General features: G+C 47.1%; 1 protein-coding gene across 2 annotated transcripts in view; it reads right to left on the bottom strand.

Annotated features, from left to right (window-relative positions):
* MARK4 (microtubule affinity regulating kinase 4) overlaps positions 1–13,021 on the bottom strand; it is a 39,863-nt gene that overhangs the window by 5,813 nt on the left and 21,029 nt on the right. For both annotated transcript variants that reach the window (XM_003799506.3, XM_012811199.2), the window contains exons 11-14: positions 11,537–11,646; positions 11,266–11,425; positions 7,691–7,908; positions 2,016–2,119 (exon numbers count right to left, since the gene is read on the bottom strand). In XM_003799506.3, coding sequence (XP_003799554.1) covers positions 2,016–2,119; positions 7,691–7,908; positions 11,266–11,425; positions 11,537–11,646 — 592 coding nt within the window. The remainder of the gene's footprint in view (positions 1–2,015; positions 2,120–7,690; positions 7,909–11,265; positions 11,426–11,536; positions 11,647–13,021) is intronic.

Genomic DNA, 13,021 nt, shown 5'->3' with positions numbered 1-13,021 from the left:
GTCATTGTTGTTTGGTGGGCCCAGGCTGGATTCGAACCCACCAGCTCTGGTGTATGGGGCTGGCGCCTTAGCCACTTGAGCCACAGGCACTGAGCCCAAAGAAATTTTTGGATGGAGATGCTATCTGCCATCCAAACCTCAGGAACTAAATCAATACAACAAACATTCTGCTGTCTGAACTCCCATCATCCAAACTTGGGAAAAGGAATAAATATAAATGTCAAGGATAACCATATTCATTATGACAATTTTTTGACCTGTGAAAATAAAGAGGACAGGACCCTTTTTTTAACTCTGTCAAAATGCTATGTGGGTCCTACTGGCCTGTTAGCCTTGTCCAGTCCCCTTGACCCTCCTAGTCCTTACAGAAGAGCAGACCTCAAATTTCTATCCTCCCAAGGTGTCCCCCTTAGGCCATCCTGGATCTCAGACTGTGGCAGAGGGCCTCCACTTGAGCGCAGACCTCAAATTTCTATTTTCCCAGGTGTCTCCCCCGAGTCCAGCCTGGATATTAGAGGACACCATGACTGTGACAGAGGGCTGCCACTCAGTAGAGTCCATCTTCCTATTTTACTCTTAGTAACCAAACCCAAGTATGAGCACTGCACATGGTTGCACAGCCAGGCACTACATTTCCCAGGCTCCCTTGCACCTAAGGATGTTGAGATAGTGATTCTCCAGCCAATGGGACACCAGCAGAGCGTTCTGTACCATTTCTGGGTCAGGTGTCTTAAAAAGAATGCCGTTTCCCCTATACTCTCTTTCCCTACTTCTCCACAGCTGGGAATTAGCAGCAACTAGTACAGTGGCCTCAGCCCCAGAGCCAAAGCTTCACACTGAGACCGGCAGAATCAATCTGGGTCTGGATGGTCACGTCACAGAGGACTAAATTTCCGTCTTATTTAAACTACTGTAACTTGGGATCTCATCATTATAGCAACTGAGTCTATGATCTAATTGATCCATTGTCTCTTGACTAGCACTGGGAGGTCATCTATTAAGTGGTTACAAATTCGTACTGTGGAATCTTTATGCCTTGACTTATCAGTGTGGCTTTGGACAGGTTACCTAACCTCTCTGTGTCTCTTTTCTTCAGCTATAAAATGGAGATGTCAGCATCTACCTCATAAGAGATGTTAGGAGCATTAGCCAGCTAATGAATATACACCGAGGCCTGGCATAGGTGGCAGCTTCATTAATGTTCACTAATATTATTTTTATTTTTTAACCCCTCCAAAAGCACTCAGTTATTGAATGCCTACTATGTATCAGGCCTTGTGCCAGGCACAGGCCCTGTGGACAGACAGCATCAGCCACATTTTAGAGGAAGAAACAGAGATGCAGAGATTTGCCCAAAGCCATCCTGCCAGCACTGTGAGTGGAGGGGCCAAGATTAGAATTCAAAGTGAGAAGTCCTGGAATCATGACTGCCAACCCCTCCGTTACCCTGCCATGCCAAACAGAAGCACCCGCCTCCATTCATTAGGTGCATCGCAGAGTGTCAGCTGCAAACGTGCCCTACAGTCCAGGTGGGTGGCAGTGTCCTCATGAAGCCGGCTTGCCCTACTCAGCACTTGAACTGTGATGTGAACCAATTCATTCCCTTTTCATGCACCAGACAGCCTGGACTGGTTTCCCTCCCTCGCCAGCTGGAAGAGACCTCACAGACTCAGGCAAACAGGGAGTCTGAGAACTAGCCAACCAGATGATGTTGAAGCTGTGACATTCTGGGGCTTCTCTTAAGTTCTAAAAATGGATCATTCAAAAACATCAACTCAAGTTCCCAAGGATAGTGGGAGGAGGCAGGGTAGACTGCTTTCCTGGTGCTGACGACTAATTAAGTGGGAATGATTTTCAGGGGGGTACAGGGGTCAATTCTGCCAAGGGAAGGGCAGACACACACACCCTCCAGCCCCCATAGTTCCTGCCCCTCGATGTCTATCATACTGAATCAAGCTGAGTTTCTGCTTGCCTCCCCCACCCCCGCCCCCACCCTGCTGCTACCCCCTCCATACCTGTTTTCTTTGCCATTTGGCAACAGTGAAGGGCGCTCAGCCCCCGGGCGCTCTGTGCATACATAGGTGTTCCTGCGGGCCATCATGCTGGGGGGGAGGTTGTTCTGCGGGAGGCATGGCCAGAAGGGGGTTGAAGAAGTAAAGAGATCCCAACCCTTCCCCCTTGCCTTCTCTGCCCTCCCTCACAAGGAATGAGTCAGGGCCCCATGGGGGAACCGAATGAGCAGGAGATGGTGTAAAGGTCTCAAATACATGAAACATTCTCCAGTGAACCCAGCCATCCAGGAAGAGAGGGGAAACTGAGGGAGCGCAGGGAAGGTTCCAGGGGGTATCCTTGTCCTCAGCTACTCCTCCGCTAATACCCAGCCCTGGGAGGCATGGCTCAGCCACACCAAATATTTTATTAACATACCCGTTCACCCCACACTGTCTTCCCTCCTAGCCTTTAGACTGACTGCCTCACCTGTTAGAACATTCCTCCCACCTTTCCCCTTGACTCACTCCTACACATCTTTCAGGTGTCACTTCATAACATGTCCCCACCCCCAGCCCCTGGCTGAGTCAGGTGCCTCCATCACAGTGCTGTCAGTGCCTGCCTCCTTGTGCCATCCCCACCCCACACTGGACTGTAAGCTTTGTGAACATGGAGTATCAGGACCATGCTGCCTCCCTTCCAAATGTGTTGGGAAGAGATTCTTCCTTTTCTTTTCTCTGGAAGTTTGTCTAAGATTGGTGTTATTTCTTCTTTAAGTATTTGGAAGAATACCACCAGTGGGAGCCATCTGAATATGGAATTTTCTTTATGGGGAAGATTTTAAATTATGGATTTACTATCTTTAACATGAATGTAAGACCATTTGGGTCTTCTATTTCTTTCTGTGTCAGTTTTGATAAACTGTTTTTTAAAAAAATGTCTATTTCATCTAAGTTGTCAAATTTATTGGCATAAAGTAGTTCCTAATATCAACTCTCTCTCTCTCTTTTTTTTTTTTTTAAGAGAAGGACTCCTAGCTCGGTGCCTGTAGCTCAAGCGGCTAAGGCGCCAGCCACATACACCAGAGCTGGTGGGTTCAAATCCAACCTGGGCCTGCCAAACAACAAGACAACTGGAACCAAAAAATAGCAGGGCATTGTGGCAGGCACCTGTAGTCCTAGCTACTTGGGAGGCTAAGGCAAGAAAATCGCTTAAGCCCAGGAGTTTGAGGTTGCTGTGAGCTGTGATGCCATGGTACTCTACCCAGGGCAACAGCTTGAGTAGAGCTCTGTCTCAAAAAAAAAAAAGGACTTTCACTATGTTGCCCAGGCTGGAGTGCAGTAGGTATTCATAGGCTTTGTCACCAGGCACTGTAGCCTGGAACTCCTTCCTCAGCCTCCTGAGTAGCTAGGACTAGAGGTTTGTACCCACTGCGCCCAACAATCATCTTAGTAAACTTTTTATATTAGAGCAAAGTTATTTTCACATTGAATATTGGTAATTCATGTGCACTGTCTTTTTTTTCCTTAGTCTCATTAGGGGTCCACTGATTTTATTAATCTATTCAAAGAACCAACTTTTGGCTTGTTGATTTGTTCTAGTATACCTCTACTCTCTCCTTCACTCATTTCTTTTCTTTCCTTTAATACGTCCTCCCTTCTGCTTTCTTTGGGTTTAAATTGCTGTTTTCTAGCTTAAGATATAGGGTTAGTTTAACAATGACAACAGCTCTCATTCACCGGGTGCTCACTGTGCCAGATGCTGTGTGAACTGCCTTACATATAAGATCTTAGAAGATCCTCACAACAACCAGGTTCCTTAATGAGCCCACTTCACAGAGTAGAATAATGAAGCTCACTATATAATGAGATGTCACTTGTCCAAGGTCACGCACCTCATCAATGTAATTCAAACACTATTAGTCTGTATCCCCACCACTTTCCCAACCTGCCCCTAAACTTGTATTTATTTATTTTTTTAGACATAAGAGTCTGGCTATGTTGTCTGGGCTAGCCTCAAACTCCAGGGTTAATGTATAGTGATTCTCCTGCCTCAGCCTCCCAGGTAGCTGGGATTACAGGTATGTGCCACCACACCTGGCTATCTCTACTTTTTATTACTATGTTGAGGATATTTTGGTCCCTTCAACCTGTACTATACCATTCTAGGGAACTCAGAGGCAGGAAAGCCAAATATTACATTTCCCAGACTCCTTTGCAACACAGCTTCTGTACATAAATTTGGTTCTGCCAATCTTTCCCCTCATGAAGATTTGGCCGGGCTGGGTTTGAACCCACCACCTCCAATGTATGGGGCCGGCACCCTACTCACTGAACCACAGGCACTGCCCAGCAGTTGCTTTCTTGACCCATTTGACTTCAGCTCACACAGTTAAAATCACAAAATGAAGATCTTTTCTTCAATAGGCCCTAATGCTTGCTATCCAGCTAGCTGGATGTTAAGAGGCTCTTCTGGTAGAGGATGAGGTTTTTGAGTCTTGGATTATAGCCATGACCGTGTGTTCTTTTTCTTTTCTGTTTTGAGACAGAGTCTCATTCTGTTGCCCTGGGTAGAGTGCCATGAAATCATAGCTCACAGCAAACACAAATTCTTGGGCTTGAGAGATCCTCTTGTCTCAGCCTCCCGAGCAGCTGAGACTACAGACCTCTACAACACCTGCCTAGTTTTTCTAATTTATTTTTGTATAGACAAGAGTCTCACTTTATTGCCCTTGGTAGGTGCTATGGTGTCACATAGCGCACAGCAACCTCCAACTCCTGGGCTTAGGTGATTCTCTTGCTTCAGCCTCCCAAGTAGCTGGGACTATAGGCACCTGCCACAATGCCCAGCTATTTTTTTGTTGCAGTTTGGCCATGGCTGGGTTTGAACCGGCCACCCTGGGTATATGGGGCCAGTGCCCTACCCACTGAGCCACAGGCACTGCCCTAGTTTTTCTATTTTTAGTAGATACAGGGTCTACTTCTTGCTCAGGCTGGTCTTGAACTCCTGAACTCAAGCAATCTACTTGTCTTGGCTTTCCAGAGTGCTAGGATTACAGGCGTGAGCACCATGCCTGGCTGACCGTTTGTTCTTGAATTCACCAGTGCTGGGGCACCCTGAGAGGCAGCAGCTCCTTTGGTGGGTAGGTTCTGCTATGTGGTAGTGAGTGTTGTCCCTGTGGGTCCAACCCACTGTCTGTTCCTCCAGTCCTTCTTATGGTTTTATTTTGTTTTCATTTTCCTTTTTTTCCCCATCTAATATTATGTCAGTTATCTTTTCTTTTCTTTCTTTCTTTTTTATTTTATTTTCTTTTGAGTCAGAGTCTCACTACGTTGCCCTGGGTAACGTAGAGTGCCGTAGTGTTACAGCTCACAGCAACCTCCAACTTATAGGCTTAAGCAATTCTCTTGCCTCAGCCTCCCAAGTAGCTGGGCCTACAGGCACCTGCCACAATGCCTGGCTATTTTTTTTTGTTGCAGTTGTTTAGCTAGCCTGGGCCGGTTTGGAACCCGCCACCCTCGGTGTACATGGCTGGCGCCATAACCACTGTGCTATGGGCGCCGAGCTAGTTCTTTTTTTTCATGTTATGCTGCCATTTTATCTTCTCTTTCTCTGGACCTGCCATTCCCACCCTTTTTCTGGATTATAGATTATCAAGTATCCACATTCTGTTTCCCCAAGGCCCTTCTGGTTTAAGCTGGCCACGTGTTCCCAGGTGCACCTTCTCCCAACTCATTCCATGGGGATATCTCCACAGCCTTGGAGTCCTGGGCCCAGAACTTCGGTAAGTGGTCAGTCCTGAAAGGTGACTGCTGGGTCACTGCCAGAAACCATCAGTCATTGGCCATTGTCTTTGCTGCTGGTTACCACTGGTCACTACCAGTCAAAGCTGGTCACAGCCAGTCACTGCCATTAAGCACAGCCATTGCTGGTCAAAGTCAATCAAGGCCAGTGAAGGCCATCCTGATCTTTTCAAAACTGGTCACTGCCAGATAAGGCAAAGTCACAGCTGGATGCTGCCAGTAAATGATGGTCACACCTGGTCATAGCTGGCTGTAGCTGGACAACAGTGGTCACTGCCAATCAAGCCAGTCACTATTGGTCACCACCAATGATAACCAGTAATTGTTAGATACTATTGGTCATGGCTGGTCATTGGCAGTCAAGACTAGTCAAAGCTAGACAGGCACTGCCAGTCATCACTGCTAGGCTGGACACCTCCTAATGGCTGGGACCGCCACAGAAACATCCTACCCTGGCCATACACCCAGACCCTGGTTTGCTTCAGGTATTTAGAACTAAAATAAACCCAAAGTGACCACAGGCACCAAAGGCACTAGGAAGATATTAAAAGGATGGGCTTGGCGCCTACTGCACAGTAATTACGGTGCCAGCCACATGTGCCGAGGCTGGCAGGTTTAAGCCTAGCCTGCGCCAACTAAACAATGACAACTGCAACAAAAAATAGCTGGATGTTGTGGCAGGTACCTGTAGTCCCAGCTACTAGGGAGTCTTAAGACAAACTCTGAAGCCTAAGAGTTTGAGGTTGCTGTGAGCTGTGATGACACAGCACTCTACTGAGGGTGACATAGTGAGACTCTGTCTCAAAAAAAAAAAAAAAAGAAGAAGAAAAGAAATTAAAAGGATGAATGTTCTTAAGTGCAACAAAGATTAGTACTTAAAAACTTAATTCTTGGCTTGGCGCCTGTGGCTCAAGTGGCTAAGGCGTCAGCCACATATACCTAAGGTGGCAGGTTTGAATCCAGCCCAGGCCCGCCAAGACAACAATGACGGCTGCAACCAAAAAATAGCTGGGCATTGTGGCGGGTGCCTATGGTCCCAGCTACTTGGGAGGCTGAGGCAGGAGACTCGCTTGAGCCAGGAGTTGGAGGTTGTTGTGAGCTGTGAGGCCACGGCACTCTACCCAGGGGGATAGCTTGAGGCTCTGTCTCAAAAAAAAAACCAAAACTCAATTCTTATAACTTTATTGTGAAAAAGCAAAACCTTATAGTAAAGATGAAACAACTAGGCCCTGGCTCATGCCTGTAATCCTAGCACTCTGGGAGGCTGAGGCAGTGGGAAAGCTTGAGCCTAGGAGTCTGAGGTTGAAGTGACTGTGATCACACCACTGCCTTCTACCCTGGGCAATAGAGCAAGATCTTGTTTAAAACCAAAAAAATCCTGTCTAGAAGCATTTTGTCCGTGTGGATGGAGACCTATACTTTTAAAAGCTTAAGACCACAACCAGCTCACACTAGCTAGTGCCTGTGTAGGCAAGAACCAAATGAGACCCCCCTGGTCAAGGGGCAGGGGTCATGAGCAGTCCCTGTGCATGAGTGGAGGGGCCATAATTTTGATGTGCCAAAGTTTTGCTAAGGGACAGGGGAGGCAGCTTCTGTCTCTTAGATTTTCAAAGCACTTAATAGCCCAAATTAAATTCCTCCTGCTGAAAACACTACACTTCTTTCTGTTTCTGACACCAACCATTAACTTATATGCTAGCATCAAGAATTAGCTCAGGCAAACAGCACTCAATAAATGTTTGCTGAATGAATGAATAACCAGTATGTGAATGAGTCCTGTGTGGTAGTCTGGGAAATGGGATGACAGCAGGATGAGAAGAATGTGACCCAGGTGGTGTGTACAGGGTGGCCCACAGTTGGTGCCCCTCAGCCCTGCCCCCCCAGCCCTGGGCACTCACAGGGGTGCTCGTGCTGTCCTTCCGTCGCTCTGGGATCTCTGCCTTGTTGGGGTTGTGGGCGCTGCTGACCATGGGGCTGGAGGGGGGCAGCCCTCGACTTCCACTCCCTGCAGCACTGCAGCTCGCCTTTCGGCCTGGCAGTCGCTCCTCTTTCAACTCCGTCTCCCCCGTGCTCGTTGGGCTGCGCTTGGGGTGCAGGGGTGCTGGGGATGGGCCACCTGGGGGAGGGGGCATCAATTAGAGCTGGCATCACCCGAAAAACCCAGGATCGACTCTGGGGGACCTCTGGAAACTAGAATTCCTCACATGGGCTATAGTCTCTGTGTAGGCCATTCTGATGCTATCTGTCAAAATTACCAGTGCACACATACTGACCCAGAACCTTCAAATAAATGACATGATGTATCATAGGTCATTCATTGCATGCCCCTAACCCTAACCTTTCAAGATAGGAAGCAGCATAAATGCTCCTTAACAGGGGAATGGCTGAATAAATCTGTGCCAGGAAATACTAAGCAGCTATAGGTTGGGTGCAGTGGCTCACACCTGTAATCCCAGCACTCTGGTAGCCCAAGGTGGGAGTATCACTTGAGTTCAGGAGTTGGAGACCAGCCTGAGCAAGAGGGAGACTCCATCTCTACTAAAAATAGAAAAACTGGGCAAGCATCATGGCTGGTGCCTATAGTCCCAGCTACTTAAGAGGCTGAAGCAAGAGGATCTCTTGAGCACAACAGTTTGAGGTTGCTGTGAGCTATGACACCACGGCACCCAGGGTGACAGGATGAGACTTGTCTCAAAAAAAAAAGAACAAGGAAGGTTTTATGACCCATATAGAATGCTCTTCAACATAGGCTGTAAAATAGAAAGGCAGGGCAAGGGATGGGCCTATGATGTGCTATCCTCTGCATTAAAAAGCATTGTATATGAATATCTCCCAAAGACAGTCATTTGTATTAAAAGGGAAGAATATATTTATTGTTTGTATCTTCCTTCCTTCTTTCTCTCTCAATTCCTCCCTTTCTTCCTTTTTTCCTACTTCTTCCCATATCTATATCTTTATATATTTGCATATGACTAAAATCTCTTCAAAATAATTCACATAAAACCAGTATCGGCGGCTGCCTTTAAGAAAAGAACATTTTCCACCGGCTACCTTTTTTTGTACTAACAAATTTTGAAGGATGTGACTGTATTAACAGTTTCAAAACCAAACCAAAACAAAACACATCTAGTTTCTTGGGATGTCTTAGGAACCTGCTTTAGAAGCGGGGGTGAAAAGTGTTTACAAGCTTCAGATAAAGGGCGTCCGCATGGCAAATCCTTGGGAACGTTAATGCTCACAAGTCCCAGAATCAGAGCTGGGAGCTCTGCAGGGTTGACAGACACCAGGCATTGTTAGTAACCCTTCACCCTGAGAATCCCCAGAACCCTCCCCACCCCCTGTCTCAGAGATTATTGAAGGTTACCATGATCTAACCACATGGAGGCACAAGCTTCTTAGGGACTTCCTGGGCCAATCTTGTTACTTTATAGACAGGGAAAGTGAGACCCAGGGTAGGGAAATAATCTGAGCACTCAGCCACGGTCGAGTGAGGGTGGAACCGGCACCTCCTGCTGAGTTCCTTGACACTTGCCTCCTCGCTCTAGTGTCTGTCCCAGAGTAAAGAACTTCACCCCTGTACACAAGTAGGGCTGTAAAAATTACACGGAGTTGGGAAATGACTTTCTAAAACTGTTAAACACAGAGTTACCAGGTGACGCAGCAGTTTCACTCCTGGATATGTACCCAAGAGAAATGACCACAACACTCACCAAAACATGTCCATGAATGTTCACAGCAGGAGCCTTCACAACAGCCAAAGAATGGACACAACTCACATGTTCATTAGTGATGAATGGATAGACAAAATGCGGTGAATCTGTGCAATGGACCGTTATTCAGCAAGAAAAAGGAATGAAGTACCGATATGTGTATCACGGATGAAGCTCAAGAACATTATGTTAAATGAAAGAAACCAGGCACAGGCTCGATGCCCGTAGCTCAGTGAGCAGGGCACCAGCCATATACACTAAAGCTGGAGGGTTTGAGCCCTGCCCAGGCCTACTAAACAACAAAGACAAACTATAACCAAAAAATAGCCAGGCACTGTGGCAGGTGCCTATAGTCCCAGCTTCTTGGGAGGCTGAGGCAAGAGAATTACTTAAGCCCAAGAATGTGAGGTTGCTGTGAGCTGTGACAGTACTCACTCTACTGAGGGTGACATAGTGAGACTATGTCTCAAAAAAAAGAAAAACACCAGGCACAGAAGACCACATATTGTGTAATTCCATTTACCTGAAATGCCTAGAATAGGCAAATCCATAGATACAGAAAGTAGACTAATAGTTGCCAGAAGCTGGGGTGTGATGGGGGGGGTGGGGTGGATAGAGGACTACAAATTGACAGTTAAGGGCTGGGACTTTCATTTTTGGGTAATGAACATCTTCTAAAATTGGTTGTGGTGATGGAAGTACAACTCTGGAAATGTATTAAAGCTACTAAATTATACACTTTAAATGGGTACGTTGTATAGCATGTGAATTTCACCTTAACAAGGCTGTTAAGGCTCAGTGCCTATAGCGCAGTGGTTAGGGTGCCAGCCACATACACCAGGACTGGCAGGTTTGAACCTGGCCTGGGCCTGCTAAACAACAACAATAACAACAACAACAAAAAATAGCTGGGTGTTGTAGTGGGCACCTGTAGTCCCAGATACTTGGAAGGCTGAAGCAAGAGACTCGCTTAAGCCCAGGAGTTGGAGGTGGCTGTGAGCTGTGATGCCATGGTACTCTACCGAGGGCAACATAGTGAGACTCTGTCTCAACAAAAAAAAGAAAAAAATAAGGCTGTTAAGAAAATAGTGGAGAGGATTAACATTTGATGAGAGTGTGACTAAGGACCTCTCAGAAGTTTCCCTGCCTAAATTGCTGGTGGTGGTGTCTATCCAATTTCTGCACGTCTGTCAGTTGCACAATGTGGGGGACAATCAGGTGTCCGCACAGCCCCCATCCACTAGGAAAGACCTCCCTCACTTCAGGTAGAGGAGAGGCTAGAAGGCAGGCTCTCAGCAGCCACTTTGTACAATGTGTCCTCCTGTGCTCTAGTCACAGTGGATTAATTTCAACTGGTCTCTGATATTAGAGCTCCATCCCTGACAAGTGGACGAAAGAGATTCCAGTTTCCATTTGGGCTGGTCCCTTAAACTGAGATGTAAGAAACTTAGGAACTGAGAGATCAGGAAAAAGATAAGGTGAGATAAGAGACAAAGAAAAACCAGACAAGCCAAGACAAAGCAAGACACAGAGTATCTCTTCTGGGTCCAGCTGCTTTTCCAATTTTAATCCTTTCTTGAACCTGGCTGTCATGTTCCTCCAAGTTCCATGTGACACCCCAATATCTTTGTATGATATTCCTCCCAGGGCTATGGTTAGCTCCAGAGGGTTTCTGTTGCTTGCCAATCAGAGAACCATGACACAGCTCAGGTCTGAGCCAAAGGGTGGGAGATGGCACTTAAGGGTGGAGGGCTGATACTCACAGAAGTCGCTATGCCTGCGTTGGCGGTGGTAGGTGGAAGAGGAACTCCGTTGCCCTTTGCTGTGGCTGGTGCCTTTGCTGGAGCTTGTTCCATTGGTGGTGTCGCTGGGCGCCCGCACCCGTGCCAGGGCCAGCCCTGGGGTGCCCCGGTCCCCACCCTCCTGTGAAAGGATGACAGATGAGGTGCTTCAGCCTTTGTCCTCTTTGCCCCTCAAGTCCCTCCACCCCATGGACTGATTGTACATTCCGAAGGGCCCAGGGCACCCTCTGACCTCAGTTTTCCTGCCCAGCAGGAGGTAGGTAGCGGTCACTTCGTTGTACTTCTGGCTGGTCAAGGCCTCTTTGATTTCTTCCCGTGTGTAGCCCATACCCACCATCACCTCTAGGAAAGGGGATGGAGAGAAAGTTCAGTCTCCCCAGACCTTATCCTTCTACCCATTTCTGAGTCATTCAGCAATGTCTACTCTCTAACCTTTCCCATATCCATTCTCCAGCATCACCCTGGTTTTTCTCAAAAGAACATTCTTTCCCCTTGCTGCCATCCAGCTGACTCTTGACTGCTACAAATTCCACCAGAGGAATATAAACCCAGGCCTGGCTAATCAGAGCAGTCTATCCCTGAGGCCATATTTATTGGTTCAGGAGTGTGCCAGGTCTAGCCAATCAGAATATTCCATTCCTAAAGCTACACTGACTGGTTCAGGGCAGGCAAATGGCCCAGATCTGGCCAATAGTGTTCCATCCCCAAGACCACAAATGATTGGTTCAGGGGTAGCCTATGGGTACCAGTCAGGGTTTTTATCAGAACATTAGAAAAGTGACTTCTGTTCCTGATGGGTGTCCAGGCTACTAGGATATGTTCTTGCCAGCTTGCCTCCTGTCATGAGAGCTACCTGGGAAGGAAAGTACCAAGGTGAAAATTGATCCAACTGGGCCCGAAGGTGGTCTACCATGACCTTTTCAGTTATGTGGATGATTAAATTATCACTATTAGGTTAAACCATATGAAACTGCCAGGATTGAAATTTTTTGATCTATAGCAGCTGTTCTCAACCTGTGGGTCACGGCCCACAGGAACTGTATAAAAGGGCCGTAGTATCAGGAAAGTTGAAAATCACTGATCTATAGAATGGCAATTTCTTTTTTTTTTTTGAGACAAAGTTTTACTATGTCGCCCTCGTTAGAGTGCTGTGGTGTCACAGCTCACCTCTCAGCAACCTCCAACTCTTGGGCTTAAGCAATTCTCTTGCCTCAGCCTCCCAAGTAGCTGGGACTACAGACCCCTACCACAACGTCTGGCTATTTTTTTGTTGCAGCTGTTTATTTGGCCCAGGCCGGGTTTGAACCCGCCACCTTCGGTGTATGTGGCTGGTGCTGTAACCACTGTACTACAGGTGCAGAGCCTATAGAATGGCAATTTCATATGGTTTAAAAAAAATTTTTTTTTCCTGAAACAGAGCCTCAAGCTGTGGCCCTAGGTAGAGTGCCATGAAATCACAGCTCACAGCAACCTCCAACTCTTGGGCTCAAGTGATTCTTCTGCCTCCGTCTCCCAAGTAGCTGGGACTACAGGCACCTGCCACAATGCCTGGCTATTTTTTGGTTGCAGCCGTCATTGTGGTTTGGCGGGCCTGGGCTGGATTCGAACCCCCCAGCTCAGGTGTATGTGGCTGGTGCCTTAGCTGTTTGAGCCACAGGTGCCAAGCCTATTAACATAAATTTAAATAAATAGTTTTAAACTGTTACCTTACCTTGAA

Source organism: Otolemur garnettii, unplaced genomic scaffold, assembly GCF_000181295.1.
Source record: "Otolemur garnettii isolate 467f Iridium unplaced genomic scaffold, OtoGar3 scaffold00152, whole genome shotgun sequence".
Classification (NCBI taxonomy): domain Eukaryota; kingdom Metazoa; phylum Chordata; class Mammalia; order Primates; family Galagidae; genus Otolemur; species Otolemur garnettii.
The sequence above is the reverse complement of the archived record's forward strand: the minus strand, read 5'-3'. Positions and strand labels throughout refer to the sequence as shown.